The sequence below is a fragment of the Anguilla anguilla genome, chromosome 18 (assembly GCF_013347855.1).
Source record: "Anguilla anguilla isolate fAngAng1 chromosome 18, fAngAng1.pri, whole genome shotgun sequence".
NCBI classification, from domain to species: domain Eukaryota; kingdom Metazoa; phylum Chordata; class Actinopteri; order Anguilliformes; family Anguillidae; genus Anguilla; species Anguilla anguilla.
In genome coordinates this window covers 4023080-4049156 of record NC_049218.1, presented here as the reverse complement: position 1 = coordinate 4049156, position 26077 = coordinate 4023080, and the positions used below count along the sequence as shown (strand labels likewise).

Here is a 26077-nt window from a genome sequence, read left to right as displayed (position 1 = left end):
TGTCTGAACTGCACGCTGTGTCTGTATGCGGTGTCTCCCAAGGCCTGCCGTGTCTGAACTGCACGCTGTGTCTGTATGCGGTGTCTCCCAAGGCCTGCCGTGTCTGAACTGCACGCTGTGTCTGTATGCGGTGTCTCCCAAGGCCTGCCGTGTCTGAACTGCACACTGTGTCTGTATGCGGTGTCTCCCAAGGCCTGCCGTGTCTGAACTGCACGCTGTGTCTGTATGCGGTGTCTCCCAAGGCCTGCCACTGTAAACGGTTTATTGGGCCCTTGGATTTTGAAAATTGTTTGTGTGCTCTTTATTCTTGGTCAGTTCTGAGATCTTTTATGTTGGTTCACTTATCTCTTGCCTCTTCCAAGGCTTGTAAATGATGGTACATAATCTAAAAAAAAAAATCCTTAATAAATGTGTGTGTACGTGTGCACTGTAAAGAATGTAATGTGTGCATGTGTGTGTGTGTGTGTTTCTGTGGCTCATTGCTGGTCTGTTTTTAGCAGTACATGTGCACTGAGCATGGTGAGCTCCTGCAGTGACACACAGAATGCCTCTCCATGTCCTTGTGTCCGTGCAGTAAAGCGCACGGCTGGGTACTGAGGGGCCATGGGCAGAGAGGCCCAGCTGCGTTCTCTCTGTAAGCGGGCTTGTTAACGTCTGCAGCGGGCTGGTATGAAAACACCGGGAGCCCAGATCCTTGACCCGCCCGCCTGTTTATTTCTCCCTTCATCCCGCTCTTAGGAGGAGCTCACGCTCCCCCCCCCCCCCCCCCCCCCCCTCCACCCACCATTAAGAGAGCACGCCACCAGCCACCCAGTTTATCCCGTCGCTCAGCAGGGAAGAGCCTCGTTTATTTGCCCTGGTCCCACCGCATTCCCCCCCCCCCCCCCCCCCCTTCCCCCTCCTCCCCCAACAAACGCCTGTCTGCTTGTGTTTAACGTGGCGAACGTCCACGGGACCCGCCGCACAAACACGCCGCGTTAGCTTGTCGATAAACGCGCCGTTGCCGGAGGCCGTACCGGGGGAAGCCTGCCGGGTTCTTTTTTTTCGGGTGCGTGGGTAACGATGAGCTTCGAGCGAAATGAACCTCATTTCCCCTCGTCTGATTTTTTTTTCCTCCCGTTTAGCAATTCAAGAAGAATCTGAAAGGTGTGAACGGCTCGAAGGACTTTGACCAGGACATGCTGGAGGATATCTACAACGCAATCAAGTAAGTCCCCCCCCCGCGACGTCGGCATCGTCGACCCCTCGTGTGCGTGGATTAGAATTTCCCGCCAGCCTTTTTACATTACATTACAGGCATTTAGCAGACGCTCTTATCCAGAGCGACTTACACAACTTTTTTTACATAGCATTTGCACTGCATCCATTTATACAGCTGGACATATACTGAAGCAATGCAGGTTAAGTACCTTGCTCAAGGGCACAACGGCAGTGTCCTTCACGGGAATCGAACCTGCGACCTTCAGGTTCCAAGACCAGTTCCTTACCCGCTACGCTACGCTGCCGCCTCTGTTGTTGCGGTGCGACCCGTTAGCTCATCCCGCTGCATTGCTAACGGCTAACGGCTAACGGCTTGTGTCCGGTGCAGGAACGAGGAGATCGTGATGCCGGAGGAGCAGACGGGCCTGGTGAAGGAGAACTACATGTGGAGCGTGCTGCTGCACCGCGGGGCCACGCCCGAGGGCGTCTTCCTCCGCGTCCCGGCCGGCAGCTACGACCACGACCTGTTCTCCATGACCTGGGGCCCCACCATCGCCGCCCTGTCCTACGTCTTCGACAAGAGCCTGGACGACGCCATCATCCAGAAGGCCATCGCCGGCTTCAGGTAGGGGGGCGAATTCCGCCTTACCTGTTACACTGCCCCGCACCCGTGTCTGTGTAATGAGGGCATTTCAAATGTGTGGGTGCAGTTTGTGTAGTTGTATTTGAAATGCATGTCTTCAGTGCTTTTCAGGGGGATGCTAATGCAGTATGTTATCTGTTTTTTTTTGATGTTAGGAAGTGCGCAATGATATCGGCTCACTACGGCTTCAGTGACGTGTTTGACAACTTGATCATTTCCCTCTGCAAGTTTACGACGCTGAGCAGCGAGGTGAGCTGGAAAATATATATGGTTTCAGTACCGTTTGTGAAAATAGTTCCATACTTAAATCATTGGAAGGAAATGGAAACGTTAAATGCAATCTGATTTAATGTGTAAAGTCTTTTACTTTTGATTCCACTGCTTTATGATTTCGGATATCTATTTGCAGTGTAGATCGGTATTACCTAGAAACTGATCATTAAGTTTATATTTAACTGTTTAATATACGACAATATGCAGTGTATGTTCCAGGCTCATGGTTTAGCTGCAGGCTCGTGAGCATCCAGCACTGTATCAAGCGTGGTCTTAAGCACACAAGGGCTCTCTGCCTCTACCTGGCATGCTGTTACATGCACTGACAGCTCCGTGTGGATGGAAGAGAAATGGCTGCATGCGATTTCCACCTTCCTGCCCAGCTGATTTTAACGTGTCTGTCGTTTCTGCCCGTGAACTCTCGTACCCCCAGTCGGTGGAGAACCTGCCCACCGTGTTCGGCGGCAACGGCAAGGCCCAGGTGGCCGCCAAGGCCGTGTTCGGCCTGGCCCATCGTCACGGCGACATCCTGCGCGAGGGCTGGAAGAACATCATGGACTCCATGCTGCAGCTGTTCCGCGCCGAGCTCCTGCCCAAGGCCATGGTGGAGGTGAGCTCACCTGCGTCCGGCGCCCTGACTCTCCCCCCCTCCTGTACCCCACTCTCCCTGGAGCTCAGAGTCTCCCCCCCTCCTGTACCCCACTCTCCCTGGAGCTCAGAGTCTCCCCCCCCCCCTGTACCCCACTCTCCCTGGAGCTCAGAGTCTCCCCCCCTCCTGTACCCAACTCTCCCTGGAGCTCAGAGTTTCCCCCCCTCCTGTACCCCATTCTCCCTGGAGCTCAGAGTTTCCCCCCCCTCCTGTACCCCACTCTCCCTGGAGCTCAGAGTTGTCCCCCTCCTGTACCCCATTTTCCTTAGAGCTCAGAGTTTCCCCCCCCTCCTGTACCCCACTCTCCCTGGAGCTCAGAGTTTCCCCCCCTCCTGTACCCCATTCTCCCTGGAGCTCAGAGTTTCCCCCCCTCCTGTACCCCACTCTCCCTGGAGCTCAGAGTTGTCCCCCTGCTGTACCCCACTCTCCCTGGAGCTCAGAGTTGTCCCCCTCCTGTACCCCACTCTCCCTGGAGCTCAGAGTTTCCCCCCTCCTGTACCACTATCTTGTCCTGAGGTGAGTGAGCTTCCCTTTCCAACCAGACTCTTTGGGAGTCTGATGGCTAACCAAAACTTCAGGGTAAATGTGGTTCCTGCTTCTGTCACAGTGGCAAACAAATCAATCAAAGTGTGTTTTCCTTTTCAACAAACCAGAAAAGCCCAAAGCCCATTTTACACCCGAAAAGATGAATGCGATTCCCTGACCCTGAGAAAGAGGAGTACAGAAACATTACTGGAAGACACAACAAATAAAAATACAAACGTCAAAATCCAAAATCCTTGTAACACACAGCGATCTCTCATGTTCACCTGTCCGTATAGAGCACGCGTGTAACGGTACACCCATTAGCTGAGTACATAAACACACAGGCTGCTCGGCGGCTGAAAAGATGAGCATCTGTGGTGTACAGTAGGCCCTGCGCTGTTCGGCTTGGCCGTGTTACAGGGCACCAGATGGCAGGTGGTTATCTGACCCCGTTGGTCAACGGGTTCAGAGCCCAGGAAGGGGCACTGCTGCTGTTACACCACTGGACAGTTGTGCCTGATCTGAGATGTAGCGTCTACTCAAAACCAGGGCAAAACTGACATTTTAAAGTACAGGGAAAATGGACAAGCGCTGCTCCTGAGAGGACTCAGATTTTACTTGATTCACCCCTGTAAACATCACCTTTGTGCAGTGAAACATTTGACCTGGGCAACAGGTTTATTGTACGTGTCATACAGGGAACAGGTAACCGGTGTTATTTATATGTGGGGTGGAGTAACAGCTATGATTTAGTTACAGTGCAGGTAGTGTGAAGCCATGACGTCAGCAAGGATTGCCAAAACGCATAATTAACTGTGTCTGCCACACCCCAGTAAACGGCAGGCTTTCTTCATTGGTGGTTCGGCTGAAGTTGCGGGCGTGACTCATTGTTTTTGCATGTGCGTGTGTTGGTGTGCTCTGCTGCCATCTGCTGTCTTTCTGTTCGAGGGTAAGAAGTGGCTTTTTTTTTCTCTCTCCCCTGTTTCAGGTTGAAGACTTTGTGGAGCCCAGCGGAAAGATTTCCCTCCAGAGAGAAGAGACGCCCTCGAACCGGTAAACCGGCCCCCACTCAGTCAGCGCATGCAACATCAGCGCTGTGTGTCTGTGCGGAGAGGAGGCGACTGTGTGTGCAAACAGCAGGATGAGCTCGCGGTCCCAGTGAAAAAGACTGCAGCAGCCATTAAGGGCTTTAGTTCAGTACTTTCGGGATTAGCCCCTGGAGCATCGGCGAGACACCAGCAGATCAGCAAAGGGCCAAGCGCATTGTCGTTGTGCGGCAATGGGAGGAGTGTCTTTAGTTCCAGTGCCTCCTTAGGATGTTTATACAAACATCAGCGTAATGAAATAAAATATGCATGATGTTAGCTTGTTTCACTTCGGTTTGGAAGGATCACGCGTTGAGTGTTGCTGTTTCTCATACGACGGCGTGGGTGTTGTGGAGGCTGCGTGTGTGTGTGACACGCGTGTGAGGCGTGTTAGCGGAGCGTGACGGGGCGTGGCGTGTGGTGTCGCTTCGCAGGGGCGAGTCGGCGGTCCTGAGCTTCGTGAACTGGCTGACGCTGAGCGGAGCCGAGCAGTCGGGCCTGCGGGGGCCCTCCACCGAAAACCAGGAGGCCAAGCAGGCGGCCATACTGTGCATCAAGGTCCCGCCAACCCCCCCCCCCCCCACACCTTTTACACCAGCCCACTCATTTTGAGTTCCTGCTCTACTCTTTGAGCCATAGATGTAGAAGTTTGATGTTCAGCACACAAGTGCTGTTGATCTGAATGTCAGAAGACATCAAGTCTGCTCTTGATGGTCAGCGTGGAATTTGAACTTTGAGAAGTCAAAATTTCAGGTTTTCAAACATTTTTGAAAAACACAGCCTGAGAACACTAGTGAAGTTGGAAATTGCAGTCATACAGATACCTATATGTTTATGTCCCAAATAAATATAATGCCCTGCTCAGAGTTTTGGCAGTGTGGTTTTTGCCTACGTGGGAGCTTGCTGTGGGCTGTCTCTTGATGTCGATGCTAATGCTTTCCTCCTGTCCCTTTTCCAGCAATGTGACCCAGAGAAGTTGATCACGGAGAGCAAATTCCTGCAGCTGGAGTCTCTCCAGGAGCTGATGAAGGTGAGGGGGCTTGTACTCTCTCCTCTCGGGGGGGAGAAACGCAGGCGGTCGTCCGACCTCGTTGCATTTTCAGTCACCGTTGACCCTCTGCAGCCCCTGTGGGTCATTATCGCCCTTATTGCATGTAGGCTAATTAGCGCTATGCTATCATGCACAGGCTCTCATATCGGTCACCCCAGACGAGGAGACGTATGACGAGGAGGACGCTGCCTTCTGCCTGGAGATGCTGCTGCGCATTGTTTTGGAAAACAGGTACAGTACTCTACAAAGATATAAGTCTCTCTAAACTCTATCCACTCAGACATACTTTCCGAAGTATTACATTTGGTATGGGACGTGGCAAGGATTTCCATCTTCCTTTTCCAAAAAGATCACACGGTGTATTGAGCATACATGTCCCTCACAGCTCAACCGTGTTTTGAATTCCAGTGACAGTGTAGCAGTTTAATCCAGCTCACCTGCGTTTGCCCTGCCCTGTGTGTAGAGCTCTTACCTGAACACGCATACGTATGTGCCTGTGTCTGCATCCGTCTGTCTGTTTTTCCGTGTGTCTGCTTCTGTGTGCTTTTTGATGCGTGTTTTGACGTGTGTGTCTCTGACGTGTGTGTCTCCGTCTCCCGTTTCTCTGCGTGTGTGTGCGTGTGCACAGGGACCGCGTGTCGTGCGTGTGGCAGACTGTGCGGGACCACCTGTGCCACCTGTGCGTGCACGCCACGGAGAGCTGCTTCCTGGTGGAGCGGGCGGTGGTGGGGCTCCTGCGGCTGGCCATTCGGCTGCTCCGCCGCGAGGACATCAGCTCCCAGGTGAGTCCGCCTTTACACCTTTACACCACCTTTACGCCTTTACACCACCTTTACACCTTTACACCACCTTTACACCACCTTTACACCTTTACACCACCTTTACGCCTTTACACCACCTTTACACCACCTTTACACCTTTACACCACCTTTACACCTTCACACCTTTACACCACCTTTACGCCTTTACACCACCTTTACACCTTTACGCCTTCACGCCTTTACACCTTTACACCACCCGGTCAGACCTTCACTGGAGGAGCAAGGGGTCTGGGTACAGAGGTCAGGTCAAGGACGATTTTACAGCCTTCTTCCTCAAAGATTTGGGATCATCTAGGCAAAGAGGTTATGTAAGTTTTGGTGTGTAGTGTAAGACGCCGAGCCTTTCCGCGGTCTCTACATTTCGCGCATACCCTGCCGGACATGGATCCCGGTGGCCAAGACTTCCTGGGAGTGTTACGTGACTGAGGGTACTGTGCAACGCTGATGATGTAACCATACCGTTATTTTTAAAAAAATGCTGTTTTGCCTCCTGAAGTCTAAATAGCCAAGGGTGTTTACAATACCTTTTGGGCCATCTGTTTGCTGGTATTCAGTGTCTCCTCTCTCTTGGATCCTCCGGTGGCAGTTGCATAATTGCAAGAGTACACAGTGTTCCCCCGGCCATGCCCTTTAAAACCAGTGTGTACCTGTCACTGTCCTAACAGGTGGTCTAATGGAAGCATAGCCTATTTTCCTTCCCTGCCCCGTAGCTGTCCTACATTTTTGTTGCGTCTTTGATTTCATCCTCCGTATCCACTGTCTTAGCTTTATTGTGATTATCCTTCTGTTGTTTTAAATTTGACGTATGTATTTGACAATTTGACGCTAGCCATATGTACATGCAGTTCACAGCAGGTGGATTTATATAGGCACTTTATATAGCTATTTATAGTGTATTGTTATGTAGGCACTGTTAGCATTGCTAAATTAACTTTGCATTGCTGATGGAAAATTCAAAGAGGATGTAGATGGGCATAAACCTCATTTATGCCCATCTACATCAGCCAGTCTGTGCTGATGGGTCCTCACAGTGCCTGTGTGTGCTGATGTTTTCTCAGGTCCTCACAGTGCCTGTGTGTGCTGATATGTTCTCAGGTCCTCACAGTGCCTGTGTGTGCTGATGTGTTCTCAGGTCCTCACAGTGCCTGTGTGTTGCTGATGTGTTCTCAGGTCCTCACAGTGCCTGTGTGTTACTAATGTGTTCTCAGGTCCTCACAGTGCCTGTGTGTGCTGATGTGTTCTCAGGTCCTGCACAGTGCCTGTGTGTGCTGATGTGTTCTCAGGTCCTCATAGTGCCTGTGTGTGCTGGTGTGTTCTCAGGTCCTGCACAGTGCCTGTGTGTGCTGATGTGTTCTCAGGTCCTCACAGTGCCTGTGTGTGCTGATGTGTTCTCAGGTCCTGCACAGTGCCTGTGTGTGCTGATGTGTTCTCAGGTCCTCATAGTGCCTGTGTGTGCTGGTGTGTTCTCAGGTCCTCACAGTGCCTGTGTGTGCTGATGTGTTCTCAGGTCCTCACAGTGCCTGTGTGTGCTGATGTGTTCTCAGGTCCTCACAGTGCCTGTGTGTTACTGATGTGTTCTCAGGTCCTCACAGTGCCTGTGTGTGCTGATGTGTTCTCAGGTCCTCATAGTGCCTGTGTGTGCTGGTGTGTTCTCAGGTCCTCACAGTGCCTGTGTGTGCTGGTGTGTTCTCAGGTCCTGCACTCTCTAAGGCTCCTGCTGATGATGAAGCCTCACGTGCTGTCGCGGGTGAGCCGGGAGGTGGCGTACGGCCTGCACGAGCTGCTCAAGACCAACGCCGCCAACATCCACTGCGGCGACCACTGGTTCACGCTCTTCTCCCTGCTGGAGTGCATCGGGGCGGGGGTCAAGCCTCCCGCCTCCCTGCAGGTTACCGCCAGCCCGGACAACGACACGGGTACGCTGCTCTGACCGGCGCGGTCGCTTCACATCCCGCTCAGCACAGAAAATGGCGGAATAAACAAACGCGATCTCAGACCTCACTGCAGCTGAAAGTGCCTGCAAGAAAACGCCTTGCAGAGCCGTTTGAAATGGAGATGTAGACCAGTGGTAACCAACTCGGTTCCTGGAGATCTGCTACCCTGTAGGTTTTCACTCCAGCCCTAACAGAGGACACCTCATTCAACTCATAGAGATCTTTGGTGAGCTGCTCTTTAGTAGAGCCAGGTGTGCGAAATTAGGATTCAAATGAAAACCTACAGGTGGTAGATCTCCAGGGACAGGGTTGGTTGCCGCTGCTGTAGACTATAAAAAATCTGTGATCGTTTCCAACGCGTTTGCATTCGCTGTGTGCTGCATTTGTATCCTCTACCTTGCCGATTGGCTGCAGGTGCCCAGTCGGACAGCGAGCTGTCGTCCTACCACCCCAGCGAGGTCAGCCTCGACCGAGGCTACACCTCCGACTCGGAGGTCTACACGGAGCACGGCAAGTCCAGGATCCCGCGCTCCGTCACAGACATGGACGTGGCCAGCAGCGGATGGCTGGTGGTGAGCAGGCCTTCAGCAGCTAACGTTAAAAAAAAGTCTCTTTTACTAAGTCTTACTCTTCAGTTTGGAGTCTGCATCTCTGTGAAACCTGTTCCCCAAATCCATATCTTATCTCAGGGCAGTAATGCTGATCTAGGATCTGTTTTCCCACTGTCGGCATAGGCCATGAATTTGTTTATTGTTCACCTCAGAAGGTGCTGTGCTGAGAAGTATGACGGTCTTAATCGACATTCTTAGTCTTGTTAAAATTGTGAGTTGGGCAAAATTGGGCATTGTGAATTCTTGCTTAAGAGGACTCAGGGTGTGTGTTTGGTGTCAGGTGGGCAAGGACGACCTGGAGACGGGCAGGCTGCTGGCCCCCGGGTCCAAGCCCCTGGCCTCGCCGCTCATCAACCAGTACAGCCTGACGCTGGGCCAGGACATGGGCCTGCACGACACCAAGTCCCTCATCAAGTGCGTGGAGTCCCTGTCCTTCATCGTCCGGGACGCCGCCCACGTCACGCCCGAGAACTTCGAGCTGTGCGTCAAGACCATCCGCGTCTTCGTGGAGGCCAGCCTGAACGGGGGTCAGTGTCCCAGTTTCCCTGTTTCCACACACCTCCAGCTTATGCTCGATTGCCCTGATTAAAGGACATCTCTGCTCTTTCTGTTAAAAAAATATATTACATTATATTACAAGCATCCATTTATACCACTGGATATATACTGAAGCAATGCAGCTTGAATAACGTGCTCAACGGTACAACAACATTGTCCTACCGGGGAATCGAACCCGTGACCTTCAGGTCATAAGACCAGATCCTTACCCATTACAGTACACTGCTGCCCAGATATAGCCAAGGAAAATGTGAAAGAAACACACTGGCTGCTCAGGTGGGTTAAAAGGCCTTTTGTGATTTAACTAACGGAGAGCCAGAAAGGGAAATGGATTAAAGACAGGAGAGCGGGGAAGGAGGGTGAACCGCAGCTGGTGCTCAGGGAAAATGAAATGTTTAACTGGGCTTACTTCCCTGACGTTCAGGGGAAAGTGTTTGCCTGGACATACCAGGCATTTACAGATCAGCAGATCAGAAGGCTATCTACTCATCTTTTTGTCCATGTAATCAAATACATTCCCCAAATGAAAATTTTTAATAATTTAGAACAGAATATAGACAGTACCATAAACTATGTGTGTACATTATTGATCCGGTTAAATCATATGTACCATCAGGAGCTGTGAAGGTGAGCTGTGTGGGCCCAGGGCTGTGCTGTCGCATTGTACGATTTTGGCTATTATGGCCAAAGCAGCTTTTAGCCAAAGCTGTGGCCCCAGGGCTCTGTTATAGTCCCAGAGCCCTCTGCTCAGGCCCCTGGGGCTCTGTTTGGCCCCTCAGTCCCCTGCTCTGGCCCCTGGGGCTCTGTTTGGCCCCTCAGCCCCCTGCTCTGGCCCCTGGGCCTCTGTTGGGCCCCTGGGCTCCGCTTTGGCCCCAGCGTTATGAGAACCCTTTGCTTTGGCCCCTGCGTTGTGAGAAGGCCTCAGCCCCACGTCACAGCGCTCCTCCCACACCACGGCCCTCTCCAGAGGCTGTTTCCGTTCCCAGTCAGGGATTACCGCCAGACGTTTTCATCCACCCTCTTTGTGCTAATCACAGACCTGCCATTTTGATTCTTTTTTTTCTTTTTCATTTGCCCCGGGCTCTTAGAAGCTCTTCCATCAACACCGGTGTTGCAAGCTGCCATTAGTTTGGGCCGATCAAAGATTTCATTTAAACTTGGCCTTTAATCCGTTTGTGAGCTAACGTTAATTGCACAGTCGAGTAAACCCCAAACACGCCTTTATTAGCGGACGCTAAACGGCCTTTGTTCTTAAAGAAGGGCTTGTGGTGAGTTGGACAGTGAATGTAGAAAATAACCTGCGTTACAATTATTGTTTGTGTGCCATTTTATGTCCTTTGTACTGGGATGTGAAGCCATTTCACAAATGGCAAGGTGGATTGACTTTATGCAATGGACCATTACAGAGCAAACATCGCATTTGAAAATAATGACCCTTTAAAGACATCTTCGTTTCGGTAACTGATATGTGAATCAGATTGTTGAGAAATTGTTGGCACGAGGTAGAAATACTCAGAATAAATGCAAGGAAAAAATAGAAGGAAATCAGAGCAGCTTATATTCTTTTTAGAGGTCAATTAATGTAAGGGAGTTACCGCAGATTAGAGTTTACTGAATAATTCTGCTTTTTTATATTTTAATTCTGCTAAGTAATTTATGTCTACTATATATCTCAACAAAGCAAACTTAGGCTTTTGTTTTTGTCATATGCTTATTTATGTTTCATATATAGGTGTGTGTTTATACTGCACAAACCGGTGTGATTGTTGTTGTTCTTGTTGTGGTTGTTGTTTTTGTGTGGATGCCGCCCAGCCGCTGTAATGACCTGTAATCCCCGCCCTCCCGCAGGCTACAGGACCCACGAGAAGAAGAAGAGCCACAAGAGCGACTCCAAGTCCAGCCGGCTGCGCAAGAAGCCGCGGGAGAAGGAGGGGGCGGCGCGGCGCGCCAAGGCCTCCAGCCAGCGCCCCTCCCGCTCGCACAGCGACGACGAGGAGGACGAGGGCGTGCCCGCCAGCTACCACACGGTGTCATTACAGGTTAGTCAAGACGTAAGTACAGCAGCCCTTTCCCTTCTTCCTCATCTAGTGGCCCGGTTAACCCTTTGGAGATTAGGTTGTTTTGGAATGTTCATGAGCCAGTGTTCTAGAACTGCGTTGCTTTCAGTTGTCAGCAGTGATTGTGACATCAGCATTAGAATGTTCAGTTAAGAACATTCTAATCACGTATTTCTGATCTTTTGCACAGAAGATATCCTTACTCTTCAGGTTGCCATGTAAAAGCTCCCATCGGTTAGAGCTGGTGAATTAACTTTGCCTTATTCAGGATTTTTTTTTGTTTTCATATATTTAGTCTTTCTTAAATATTCAAATACGAACACATTTAAAAGACAACACATTACATAATAATGATAAAAAGCACTGTGAATAAATATGTAATACATAAATGCTAAATTTCAGTTTAAAATAATAAAATAAAATGCATTCACCTCAGCTACAGCCACAGCTGAGGTATGTTATGTAATATTGTAGTGGTCTGGGCAGAAAGGAATCGGGTGTTTGATTTAGGCATCAAGCAAAGCCGACCAGATGACAGCAGGACTTGATCTTAATGCTGATGGTATATTGGCTAAACAGCTAAGGCAAACGTGATGTAATTATTTAAGTCGGCTCCTCGAAAAAAGCCTTGGCTGAAATGCCAGGCCGTTTCAGGGACTTGGATTGAAAGAGTTTGATTTTTCTCTGATCAGGTAAATTAGTTTGAACGCATCTCATCTTGTCACAGAATAAAGACTTTCACCTGAACCCCTCATGTTTTCCCACTGTATCAAGATATGTACCTATATAATTATGTATATACATGTTGGTTTTGTATTTGCAAATTAAAGTGTACATGAGTTGTAACAGTATGAAAATGTATGGAACAGTTATAGTGCTGAGGTGCTGGACCCATAGTGTGAGGTGCTGGTGTCAGTGTTAGTAGCTGGACTGTAATGCTACAGCTGTGATAAACTTGCTGGTTTCTCCCGACTCAGCTGCTGGACCTGATGCACACCCTGCACACGCGAGCTGCCAGCATCTACAGCTCCTGGGCTGAGGAACAGCGACACCTAGAGGCGGCAGGCAGAAAGATCGAGGCCGACTCTCAGACGCTGTGGACCAGCTGCTGGTGCCCGCTGCTGCAAGGTCAGAAACTCTCTCCACATCAAACCTAACGCGGTTAGCACGACAAACCCAACACAACCGGCCCTAACAAACCAGACTCAGAGCTTTACCAAAGATAGAGCTTTCATGTAATCAAGTGCTTGTTCTGTGGCTCTTCTGTGGCTTTGTGCTCTTCCGGCGTGTTCTGTCGCTGACGCGCGTCTCCGCCCCGCGCAGGAATCGCCTGGCTGTGCTGCGACGCACGGCGCCAGGTTCGCATGCAGGCCCTCACCTACCTCCAGAGGGCGCTGCTGGTGCACGACCTGCAGACGCTGGACGCTGTGGAGTGGGAGTCCTGCTTCAACAAGGTGGGGAGGCTCGTCGCATTTCCTGGATTTAATTCTCCTCCAGTCTTTGCATTATGAACGTACAGCTGCATAAAACTCAAGTGTCTGCTAGTTTTTTTTTTTTTTTTCGCAAATTGAACAAAAGAAGTTTATAAAATAATAATAATAAATTATGTAACCCTAATTTTGCACCATAGAGCTGAAGCTGTCAAAGCTTTCAATTGAACTGTCGAAACACTAACAGTAATATGTGAAGGTAGATATAGTTGTGATTTATTTGGCTCTAATTTAAATGTCGTGTTGAGGTGTGTTATGACTCCACACCCTTATGTGACCTGGTGAGGCTCATAGTATTTATTTTAGAATGCAGTAAGCTTTAATAAATCCTTTGAGACATAACACAATTATGACACATCCTACCACCTTATTTTGCTATTTACCTTTGTATTAGCTGTTTTAGCTCCTATCAGTGTTTCCTTATTTGTGAGCAAGGCTAACCTTGAAGACCCATCTGTTTAGGAAATACTGCATCTCCCCTCCTTTTCTCCATTTCTCCACTCCAATTTCTCTCTTCCCCTCCTTCCCCTATCTATCCCATATTTCCCTACAAATAAAACTGTACATTCTCTATAATTTCTACTTGGAATGCTGGTGATTTACAAATGTATGTCTTTTCTTTCTGCACTGATTTTAAGTCACTCTGGATAAGGGCGTCACCTAAATGCCTAAAATGTAAATGTTGTGACTCACTAAGGGAAAATTTTGGTGATAGGCATGGCTCTCCTACAAAACAAACCTGGCCACTCCTTCTCTACAGTGTGGCAAAACAAATGCTCGACTCTGCTCTTTTTGGTCACAAAGCAGAATGCATCACATGGGATCAGCAGGTGAAATGTTCTCTCAGAATCATGGGAAATGTAGTCATTTTTTTGCCTCTTACACGCTGTTGCCCTGGCCCCAGGTGCTCTTTCCTCTGCTGACCAAGCTGCTGGACAACATCAGCCCTGCGGACGTGGGGGGCATGGAGGAGACCAGGATGAGAGCCTGCACCCTCCTGTCAAAGGTCAGTTGCCGTGGAGACGCTGCCGTGGGGTTCAGTCTGTAGGGGTGAACCCTGGTCTTTATCACATAGAGATAACTCCCCTGTGTCTTACACATAGAGAACTACCCTGTCTTACACATAGCGATAACTCCCCTGTGTCTTACACATAGAGATAACTCCCCTGTGTCTTACACATAGAGATAACTCCCCTGTGTCTTACACATAGAGATAACTGCCCTGTGTCTTACACATAGAGATAACTCCCCTGTGTCTTACACATAGAGATAACTGCCCTGTGTCTTACACATAGAGATAACTCCCCTGTGTCTTACACATAGAGATAACTGCCCTGTGTCTTACACATAGAGATAACTCCCCTGTGTCTTACACATAGCGATAACTCCCCTGTGTCTTACACATAGAGATAACTGCCCTGTGTCTTACACATAGCGATAACTCCCCTGTGTCTTACACATAGAGATAACTCCCCTGTGTCTTACACATAGAGATAACTGCCCTGTGTCTTACACATAGAGATAACTGCCCTGTGTCTTCCTCAGGTGTTCCTGCAGCACCTCTCTCCTCTGTTATCCCTGCCTACGTTTGCGGCCTTGTGGCTCACGATTCTGGACTTCATGGATAAGTACATGCACGCCGGATCCAGTGACCTGCTGGTAAGGGCAGTGGTTTCATTTCATCATTACTGTCCGTACTGTCACGGCTGTACGTCTTTAAAAACACAAATTTAATGTTGATGCCGTTCTCCATATTTTTAATGCTCAAAATATTTTTCCAGAGGGTCCTTCACCAAAAATGTCATAGTTTATAGTTGAAAACAGTTTTCCGTCAAATGTTTTTATTTATTTATTTTTTTTCAACAGAGCAATAGATAATGAATTCTGCCATAGAGGTTAATGAACTGTGCTGTTAACAAGGCACTGCATTCAGTACTGATGTTGCAGTTGTGCTTTTAAGAAAGGTACTGTATCACACCTATGTTGTTCCTGAGCCTGGTTCCTTCCGAGGTTTCTTCCCATCTGCCACAGGGAGTTATACCTTGCCACTGTTGCATTAGGCTTGTTCCTGTAGGGGGTTTAGGCCAGGGTTGTCTGTGGAGCGTATTTTAACAATTGATGTGAAATACGCTATATAAATAAAATTTAATTAAGGAATTAATTGATTGATTGATTGATTGATTCTATCCATCTGTGGAAATGTGTAATATAAAGCTATGGAAGGCCTAGTGGGTGAAAGCATCTTATTAAGCGAGGAGCTTCTGATTGGCCCCCCCCCCCCCCAGCTTGAGGCCATCCCGGAGTCCCTGAAGAACATGCTGCTGGTGATGGACACGGCGGGCATCTTCCACAGCGCCGACTCGCGCACGGGCTACTCCGACCTGTGGGAGATCACGTGGGAGCGCATCGACTGCTTCCTGCCTCGCCTGCGGGAGGAGCTCTTCAAGCAGGCCGTCATGCCAGGTACAGTACCGCACATTCGCCACCGGGCGGCGCCTCTGTTCCGCTGGTGGGTGCGTAGATGTGTGCCCTCATTTTTTTATATGTGACCGTCCTGGAATTGTCTTTCTCCGTCCTCTCTGGAGACCAGAGGGGTGTCACACTAAATTACCAGGGGGTCACAGTTGTTTGCAGGTTTTTGTGGTTTTCTTTCAATCAGCTGCCAATTAAGACCTTGAGAAGAATGTGTGTGGACTCTTTAGCCAATCAGTGGCTTGAAGGGAACCACTGGTGCTGAGAACACTCAGATATCAGCAGACACTGCAGCCCTCCAGAAGTGGAGTTTGTGATGGTGGTAACATTCACTGTGTGTTCAGGGCAGTATGCTCGCTGCAGACCAGAGGGTTGGCCTCAATTCAGTTTCAGTCAGTTCTGGGTTCTGGGATTGAAATTCAATGAAAGAAATGAATCAGTGCCATAAGGTTCTGTGTACTGATTGGCTGAAATGATCTCATGAGCATGCAGTTGACCCCGACCCTGCTGCAGACAGGCAGGGCTTTGCACACTCACACTCCTTCAGTGGCTTTGAATGCATGTTAAAACGACCCTGAATCTGCACATGCAGAGCCTGTTTCAAGTGTGCCAGCGGACAGCCCCCAGCCGCCAGTCCCCTGCCACCCCGCCCCGGTGCCAGCAGCCCCCGCCGAGCCAAAGGCCCCCAGCAGACCAGAGTCACCCCAGGAGCCACCACGTCCACCCAGTGCCAACGGTGAGCTCAGCTGGACTGTCTCTGCACTGTACAGCTGAGGCCAAAACTTTACACACACCAAGGCTAAAGATATTCAAAATCAACAATCTTCCAGACTGTTTAAAGAGACGGTCAACTTGGTGCATGTAAACTTTTGACCCACTTAAAATCTGATATAGTACATAAAAGCTGAAATAAAGCTGTCTCTTAGTTATTATTTTGAAATGACCTCTTATGGAAACAAAGCAGATACCCTAATTGACTTAACGCAGGAAATCTATGGTAACATGAAATGTGTGGAGTTGTGAAAAATTGAGTTTGAATGTCTTTAGCCTAGATGTATGTAAACTTTTGGCCTCAACTGTATAACCTTATGTCTAAAATGTGAAAGACATCTAAATATATAATTTCTTCATTCAAAATGAATGGAAATAATGTTTATTCAACAGCCATGGTGAAATAAATGAACGGAAAGGTGTTTGGAGGCATTTATAGTGATTAATAGTTTTCAGTGGAAAATCAGCAAAATACATAAGACTATAGTCTTATATCCAAAACGTGAAAAAACTTCAAATATTCTAAATATGTAATATTTGCATTCAGAATGAAGGGAAATCATGTTTATTCAACACCCCTGCTGAAAGAAATGAACAGAAAAATGTTTGGAGGCATTTATAGTGCCTAATAGTTTTCAGTGGAAAATCAGCAAAATACATAAGACTATAGTCTTATGTCCAAAACGTGGAAAAACTGCAGAAATTCTAAATATGTAATATTTGCATTCAGAATGAAGGGAAATCATGTTTATTCAACACCCCTGGTGAAAGAAATGAACAGAAAAATGTTTGGAGGCATTTATAGCAATTAATTGTTTTCAGTGGAAAATCAGCAAAATACATAAGACTATAGTCTTATGTCCAAAACGTGGAAAAACTTCTAAAATTCTAAATATGTAATATTTGCATTCAGAATGAAGGGAAATCATGTTTATTCAACACCCCTGGTGAAAGAAATGAACAGAAAAATGTTTGGAGGCATTTATAGTGCCTAATAGTTTTCAGTGGAAAATCAGCAAAATACATAAGACTATAGTCTTATGTCCAAAACGTGGAAAAACTGCAAAAATTCTAAATATGTAATATTTGCATTCAGAATGAAGGGAAATCATGTTTATTCAACACCCCTGGTGAAAGAAATGAACAGAAAAATGTTTGGAGGCATTTATAGTGCCTAATTGTTTTCAGTGGAAAATTAGCAAAATACATAAGACTATAGTCTTATGTCCAAAACATGAAAAAACTTCAAAAATTCTAAATATGTAATATTTGCATGCAGAATGAAGGGAAATCATGTTTATTCAACACCCCTGGTGAAAGAAATGAGCAGAAAAATGTTTGGAGGCATTTATAGCAATTAATTGTTTTCAGTGGAAAATCAGCAAAATACATAAGACTATAGTCTTATGTCCAAAACATGAAAAAACTTCAAAAATTCTAAATATGTAATATTTGCATGCAGAATGAAGGGAAATCATGTTTATTCAACACCCCTGGTGAAAGAAATGAACAGAAACCTGTTTGGAGGCATTTATAGCAATTAATTGTTTTCAGTGGAAAATCAGCAAAATACATAAGACTATAGTCTTATGTCCAAAACGTGGAAAAACTGCAAATATTCTAAATATGTAATATTTGCATTCAGAATGAAGGGAAATCATGTTTATTCAACACCCCTGGTGAAAGAAATGAACAGAAAAATGTTTGGAGGCATTTATAGCAATTAATTGTTTTCAGCGGAAAATCAGCAAAATACATAAGACTATAGTCTTATGTCCAAAACGTGGAAAAACTGCAAAAATTCTAAATATGTAATATTTGCATTCAGAATGAAGGGAAATCATGTTTATTCAACACCCCTGGTGAAAGAAATGAACAGAAAAATGTTTGGAGGCATTTATGGAAATTAATAGTTTTCAGTGGAAAATCAGCAAAATACATAAGACTATAGTCTTATGTCCAAAACGTGGAAAAACTGCAAATATTCTAAATATGTAATATTTGCATTCAGAATGAAGGGAAATCATGTTTATTCAACACCCCTGGTGAAAGAAATGAACAGAAAAATGTTTGGAGGCATTTATAGTGCCTAATTGTTTTCAGCGGAAAATCAGCAAAATACATAAGACTATAGTCTTATGTCCAAAACATGAAAAAACTTCAAAAATTCTAAATATGTAATATTTGCATGCAGAATGAAGGGAAATCATGTTTATTCAACACCCCTGCTGAAAGAAATGAACAGAAAAATGTTTGGAGGCATTTATAGTGCCTAATAGTTTTCAGTGGAAAATCAGCAAAATACATAAGACTATAGTCTTATGTCCAAAACGTGGAAAAACTGCAGAAATTCTAAATATGTAATATTTGCATTCAGAATGAAGGGAAATCATGTTTATTCAACACCCCTGGTGAAAGAAATGAACAGAAAAATGTTTGGAGGCATTTATGGCAATTAATAGTTTTCAGTGGAAAATCAGCAAAATACATAAGACTATAGTCTTATGTCCAAAACGTGGAAAAACTGCAAATATTCTAAATATGTAATATTTGCATTCAGAATGAAGGGAAATCATGTTTATTCAACACCCCTGCTGAAAGAAATGAACAGAAAAATGTTTGGAGGCATTTATGGCAATTAATAGTTTTCAGTGGAAAATCAGCAAAATACATAAGACTATAGTCTTATGTCCAAAACGTGGAAAAACTTCTAAAATTCTAAATATGTAATATTTGCATTCAGAATGAAGGGAAATCATGTTTATTCAACACCCCTGGTGAAAGAAATGAACAGAAAAATGTTTGGAGGCATTTATAGTGCCTAATTGTTTTCAGCGGAAAATCAGCAAAATACATAAGACTATAGTCTTATATCCAAAACGTGAAAAAACTTCAAATATTCTAAATATGTAATATTTGCATTCAGAATGAAGGGAAATCATGTTTATTCAACACCCCTGCTGAAAGAAATGAACAGAAAAATGTTTGGAGGCATTTATAGTGCCTAATAGTTTTCAGTGGAAAATCAGCAAAATACATAAGACTATAGTCTTATGTCCAAAACGTGGAAAAACTGCAGAAATTCTAAATATGTAATATTTGCATTCAGAATGAAGGGAAATCATGTTTATTCAACACCCCTGGTGAAAGAAATGAACAGAAAAATGTTTGGAGGCATTTATAGCAATTAATTGTTTTCAGTGGAAAATCAGCAAAATACATAAGACTATAGTCTTATGTCCAAAACGTGGAAAAACTTCTAAAATTCTAAATATGTAATATTTGCATTCAGAATGAAGGGAAATCATGTTTATTCAACACCCCTGGTGAAAGAAATGAACAGAAAAATGTTTGGAGGCATTTATAGTGCCTAATTGTTTTCAGCGGAAAATCAGCAAAATACATAAGACTATAGTCTTATATCCAAAACGTGAAAAAACTTCAAATATTCTAAATATGTAATATTTGCATTCAGAATGAAGGGAAATCATGTTTATTCAACACCCCTGCTGAAAGAAATGAACAGAAAAATGTTTGGAGGCATTTATAGTGCCTAATAGTTTTCAGTGGAAAATCAGCAAAATACATAAGACTATAGTCTTATGTCCAAAACGTGGAAAAACTGCAGAAATTCTAAATATGTAATATTTGCATTCAGAATGAAGGGAAATCATGTTTATTCAACACCCCTGGTGAAAGAAATGAACAGAAAAATGTTTGGAGGCATTTATAGCAATTAATTGTTTTCAGTGGAAAATCAGCAAAATACATAAGACTATAGTCTTATGTCCAAAACGTGGAAAAACTGCAAAAATTCTAAATATGTAATATTTGCATTCAGAATGAAGGGAAATCATGTTTATTCAACACCCCTGGTGAAAGAAATGAACAGAAAAATGTTTGGAGGCATTTATAGCAATTAATTGTTTTCAGTGGAAAATCAGCAAAATACATAAGACTATAGTCTTATGTCCAAAACGTGGAAAAACTGCAAAAATTCTAAATATGTAATATTTGCATTCAGAATGAAGGGAAATCATGTTTATTCAACACCCCTGGTGAAAGAAATGAACAGAAAAATGTTTGGAGGCATTTATGGCAATTAATAGTTTTCAGTGGAAAATCAGCAAAATACATAAGACTATAGTCTTATGTCCAAAACGTGGAAAAACTGCAAAAATTCTAAATATGTAATATTTGCATTCAGAATGAAGGGAAATCATGTTTATTCAACACCCCTGCTGAAAGAAATGAACAGAAAAATGTTTGGAGGCATTTATGGCAATTAATAGTTTTCAGTGGAAAATCAGCAAAATACATAAGACTATATCCAAAACGTGAAAAAACTTCAAATATTCTAAATATGTAATATTTGCATTCAGAATGAAGGGAAATCATGTTTATTCAACACCCCTGGTGAAAGAAATGAACAGAAAAATGTTTGGAGGCATTTATAGTGCCTAATTGTTTTCAGTGGAAAATTAGCAAAATACATAAGACTATAGTCTTATGTCCAAAACGTGAAAAAACTTCAAATATTCTAAATATGTAATATTTGCATTCAGAATGAAGGGAAATCATGTTTATTCAACACCCCTGCTGAAGGAAATGAACAGAAAAATGTTTGGAGGCATTTATAGCAATTAATTGTTTTCAGCGGAAAATCAGCAAAATACATAAGACTATAGTCTTATGTCCAAAACGTGGAAAAACTGCAAAAATTCTAAATATGTAATATTTGCATTCAGAATGAAGGGAAATCATGTTTATTCAACACCCCTGGTGAAAGAAATGAACAGAAAAATGTTTGGAGGCATTTATAGCAATTAATTGTTTTCAGCGGAAAATCAGCAAAATACATAAGACTATAGTCTTATGTCCAAAACGTGGAAAAACTGCAAAAATTCTAAATATGTAATATTTGCATTCAGAATGAAGGGAAATCATGTTTATTCAACACCCCTGGTGAAAGAAATGAACAGAAAAATGTTTGGAGGCATTTATGGCAATTAATAGTTTTCAGTGGAAAATCAGCAAAATACATAAGACTATAGTCTTATGTCCAAAACGTGGAAAAACTGCAAAAATTCTAAATATGTAATATTTGCATTCAGAATGAAGGGAAATCATGTTTATTCAACACCCCTGGTGAAAGAAATGAACAGAAAAATGTTTGGAGGCATTTATAGTGCCTAATTGTTTTCAGTGGAAAATTAGCAAAATACATAAGACTATAGTCTTATGTCCAAAACGTGAAAAAACTTCAAATATTCTAAATATGTAATATTTGCATTCAGAATGAAGGGAAATCATGTTTATTCAACACCCCTGCTGAAGGAAATGAACAGAAAAATGTTTGGAGGCATTTATAGCAATTAATTGTTTTCAGCGGAAAATCAGCAAAATACATAAGACTATAGTCTTATGTCCAAAACGTGGAAAAACTGCAAAAATTCTAAATATGTAATATTTGCATTCAGAATGAAGGGAAATCATGTTTATTCAACACCCCTGGTGAAAGAAATGAACAGAAAAATGTTTGGAGGCATTTATGGAAATTAATAGTTTTCAGTGGAAAATCAGCAAAATACATAAGACTATAGTCTTATGTCCAAAACGTGGAAAAACTGCAAATATTCTAAATATGTAATATTTGCATTCAGAATGAAGGGAAATCATGTTTATTCAACACCCCTGCTGAAAGAAATGAACAGAAAAATGTTTGGAGGCATTTATAGTGCCTAATAGTTTTCAGTGGAAAATCAGCAAAATACATAAGACTATAGTCTTATGTCCAAAACGTGGAAAAACTGCAGAAATTCTAAATATGTAATATTTGCATTCAGAATGAAGGGAAATCATGTTTATTCAACACCCCTGGTGAAAGAAATGAACAGAAAAATGTTTGGAGGCATTTATAGTGCCTAATAGTTTTCAGTGGAAAATCAGCAAAATACATAAGACTATAGTCTTATGTCCAAAACGTGGAAAAACTTCTAAAATTCTAAATATGTAATATTTGCATTCAGAATGAAGGGAAATCATGTTTATTCAACACCCCTGCTGAAAGAAATGAACAGAAAAATGTTTGGAGGCATTTATGGCAATTAATAGTTTTCAGTGGAAAATCAGCAAAATACATAAGACTATAGTCTTATGTCCAAAACGTGGAAAAACTGCAAATATTCTAAATATGTAATATTTGCATTCAGAATGAAGGGAAATCATGTTTATTCAACACCCCTGCTGAAAGAAATGAACAGAAAAATGTTTGGAGGCATTTATGGCAATTAATAGTTTTCAGTGGAAAATCAGCAAAATACATAAGACTATATCCAAAACGTGAAAAAACTTCAAATATTCTAAATATGTAATATTTGCATTCAGAATGAAGGGAAATCATGTTTATTCAACACCCCTGCTGAAAGAAATGAACAGAAAAATGTTTGGAGGCATTTATAGCAATTAATTGTTTTCAGCGGAAAATCAGCAAAATACATAAGACTATATAGTCTTATGTCCAAAACGTGGAAAAACTTCTAAAATTCTAAATATGTAATATTTGCATTCAGAATGAAGGGAAATCATGTTTATTCAACACCCCTGGTGAAAGAAATGAACAGAAAAATGTTTGGAGGCATTTATGGCAATTAATAGTTTTCAGTGGAAAATCAGCAAAACACAAAATGTGAAAAAATCTAAGTACATCATTTCTTCATTCAGGATGAATGGAAATCATGTTTATTCAACACCCATAGTTAAATAAATCAACAGACAGGTTTTGGAGGCATTTATTGTAATTGTTTACAGAAAAAAAAAGCAAAATACATAAGACTATAGACTTACTACACTGCCATGCAGTGGTTCTTCCATGATTAGAGTAAATCTTGGGTTGAGTACGTAGAACAACACACTGCTCCCATCACTTCAGTGTTTTCCTCCGGCTCCGTCGTGCTCTCCAGTGCTGAGGTGCGCCGTCTCCTCCTCTCCTCCACAGGAACAGACAGGTCATCTCCAGTCCCGCCCTCCACGCCGCCCATCCCCAGGCCGGCCAAGATGAGCGGCGGCGACGCCCCTCCGCCCCTGAGCCAGTCTCCCCTCATCCTGCAGCCCCTGGCCTCCCCGCTGCAAGTGGGAGTCCCGCCCATGTCCCTGCCCATCATCCTAAACCCCGCCCTCATAGAGGCTACCTCCCCCGTGCCCCTCCTGCCTGCCCCCCGGCCCACCGACCCCACAGACGGTTCCGAAGTCAAATAGAGCGGGGGACGTGCGCCCGCCAGCGTGCCGACTTAATCATCCTCCGCCGAACAGGAAGTGACATCTCAGCACTTCCTGTCAGAGCAACTATAGACTACACTTGCATGGCCATTTTTTCGAATTTGTCGTCTCTCAGCCCCAAGCTTTGATGCTCACCCTACATTATGTTCCCCTGGGCTGTGGTGCTGCGATCTGTGCTGAGCTTTCTGTTTCCATTTAAATCACCCAGCCTCCCCGCAGATATGACACTGCAACATGAAGCTGCCCTTGAATGTCTGCACATTTTGTCACATGCAAATAATGTATTAAATATCATGCCAGTTGGGGAAAAAAAAGGCCAGCCTCACACCAATTAAATCATGCCTGATTTACTCCTTACGATAGACGGAGGGGAAAATACTGTGTCAAAGATATAACCATCATATACCACTTTATTAGTATGCTTGAGCTTTGCATTTCTTCTGCGATTTCTTGAAGGGAGTTCCCATGGAATAATTTTTTTGGTCACGGTACTGCATGTCGTTTAACATACACTTATGTACAGAATCCAGGCAGCAGGTGTACAGGGAGGAATCAGGGCACTGAGGCTGTGGAAGGAAGATGGCTCATCTACATATCAAAGTGTGTTACATCTCTTAAGAGGATTACAGATTTAATTGTATATAAATACAATCCATACCTAGTTTATATATTTTGAAGAAAAAAAAAAGACATTGGTTTAATTGGGATTTTTTAAAGTTGCATGAGTCGTGTAAGTCCCAAAGTTCAGCTTAGAAGCGACAGCTGAACAAATGTGTGTTGATTCAGGTTGCAGTTGCAATTCAGTGTTGCTTACTCTTTAGGGGGAAAATCCTTTCGCAGTCGATTACGTCTGTGCTAGAAACAAAGCAGTTTATTGGGAATGAGAAATAAAATAACAAGCGGTGGAAGAACACTTAACCCCAAGAGTGGCAGAGATTAGCTCAGCTTGGAAGAGCAAAAACAAGATGCCATTATTATTAGTACTAGCCTACATCTAGAACATTCCAAATATTTGCGAGTCACGCCAGTCTGTCGTGGCTGATGAATGGCGGTTTTGTGTGTACAGATCTTGATGTTTCTGATTTTAGCGATCAGGCTAGATTTTATCCAGAGGTCTTAAGATTATTTAAAGAGTATAGTATCAGATATATTTTGTTATGTACCTGGGGTGTGTTTGTCCGGTAAGTGTAATTGAGTGCACAGGCGTGGCTGTTTGCATTGCTCCAAACAACCTATGCGGGAGTTCGGAGAAAGAGAAGTCCATAGCTGGTAACTGCAGACTTTTAACATTAGTTCTACATGTCTGCTCTCGTCAGTATCTATGTGGAATGAGTTTGCCCACTTGACTCACTCCTGTTGATTAACTGAATAATCTAGAGCTTTCAATACACAAGGCCTAACTTTAGAGGCTGCTGTAGGGACACCTGGGAGTAGTACGAGTTGGAATTGGAATTGTTGGTGTGCAAATAAAGCAGTTTGACTTTAAATGATTATGTGAAAGGTGAAATGGGAATTTTGTTTGTTTTTGTTAAACGTACATGGTGAGCAAACAACCTTGACTGACTCGATCTGAAGTTTTTGGGGAGTTTTTTTTTTTTTTTAGGTCAGGCTTTAATCAGTTTATGCTAACAGTAGCACATTCCCCTCCCCTGAACGTGACTGTACAAGGTCTGCAGCTTGAGCCAGCCCACTATGGATACTCCACAAATGAAGGTTTTATTCTGGCAGTAATTACAGAGAAAAAACAATGAATGGCTTTTTGTCTTTGTGTTCTTTTTTCAAACACTGGAAATGTCGTAATTAATAGAAAGTCTTTTTTTGAAGGCTTACTATCACACCATCACACCCTGACCTTTTTCATCGGAATTCGATTTGATCTGCATTTTGAATCATGCTGTTATCTTCCCCATTTACAACTAGGATCTCACTCACTTTTATTTATGTGTGTATTTGCAAAACAGTTTTGTCAAAGCACAGGTTTGAACAGACATCCAGGACTGGAAACTGCCTTACATTACACAACACAAATTGGAAAGACGTTTGTGTGACGTCATGACGCTAAGAAGTGGCCCCCTTCGGTCTGTGGGAGGGATAATCATTTTGTAAAACCGTGTTCCTTTGTTGTACTGCATTGTTAGAAATGTCAGGAATTAATTCTGGAGTAACAGAAAATTACATGAAAATAATGTATATATAAATAAATGGCAATGTACTTTTTACAGTGTAATAAATATAACGTCAAGAACGTCTGCTTTCATGTGTCGGTCATTTCTGGTGCGCTATCATGGTGAATGTACTCCAGACCCAAACGTGTTCACACAGGATTTCCCCAATTAATAAATTCATTTTTGAAACCCACCTGAAATTCCAATCAGTGCATTAAATGTGTGTAATTAAGTATTCTTTCCAGGTACTCTACATTCTGTATTTTCCCCCCTAAGGTTTCCTGTCACTGCAGCCTACATATAAATTGTAGGCTGAGCAGGGAGTTTTATTCAAGTTACAGTGCACAGGTTCAATGGACTGGGTTTGCTCAGGGACACTGAGGATCAAACGAACAACTGCGCAAACAGTAGAGGTCTAGGCTTGGCTCTGTGGGGTAGAACAGCTCAGCTGACCCTACCATCCCCAAAGTGGATTCCTGGCTGCATCACCGCCT

General features: G+C 44.1%; 1 protein-coding gene across 9 annotated transcripts in view; it reads left to right on the top strand.

Annotated features, from left to right (window-relative positions):
* Positions 1–25665, top strand: part of gbf1 (golgi brefeldin A resistant guanine nucleotide exchange factor 1) — a 102898-nt gene extending 77233 nt beyond the window's left edge. For 7 of the 9 annotated variants that reach the window (XM_035399575.1, XM_035399572.1, XM_035399571.1 and 4 more), the window contains 20 exons: positions 1125–1207; positions 1589–1825; positions 1999–2092; positions 2550–2726; positions 4279–4343; positions 4810–4933; positions 5334–5405; positions 5563–5657; positions 6055–6208; positions 7941–8163; positions 8596–8753; positions 9073–9319; positions 11199–11401; positions 12385–12535; positions 12731–12861; positions 13802–13903; positions 14443–14556; positions 15183–15360; positions 15962–16105; positions 23138–25665. In XM_035399575.1, the coding sequence (XP_035255466.1) occupies positions 1125–1207; positions 1589–1825; positions 1999–2092; positions 2550–2726; positions 4279–4343; positions 4810–4933; positions 5334–5405; positions 5563–5657; positions 6055–6208; positions 7941–8163; positions 8596–8753; positions 9073–9319; positions 11199–11401; positions 12385–12535; positions 12731–12861; positions 13802–13903; positions 14443–14556; positions 15183–15360; positions 15962–16105; positions 23138–23397 (3012 nt within the window). In that variant the 3' untranslated portion in view covers positions 23398–25665. The remainder of the gene's footprint in view (positions 1–1124; positions 1208–1588; positions 1826–1998; positions 2093–2549; positions 2727–4278; positions 4344–4809; positions 4934–5333; positions 5406–5562; positions 5658–6054; positions 6209–7940; positions 8164–8595; positions 8754–9072; positions 9320–11198; positions 11402–12384; positions 12536–12730; positions 12862–13801; positions 13904–14442; positions 14557–15182; positions 15361–15961; positions 16106–23137) is intronic. The other 2 variants (XM_035399577.1, XM_035399569.1) reach the window with 1 other exon arrangement.
* Positions 25666–26077: the final 412 nt, after the last annotated feature.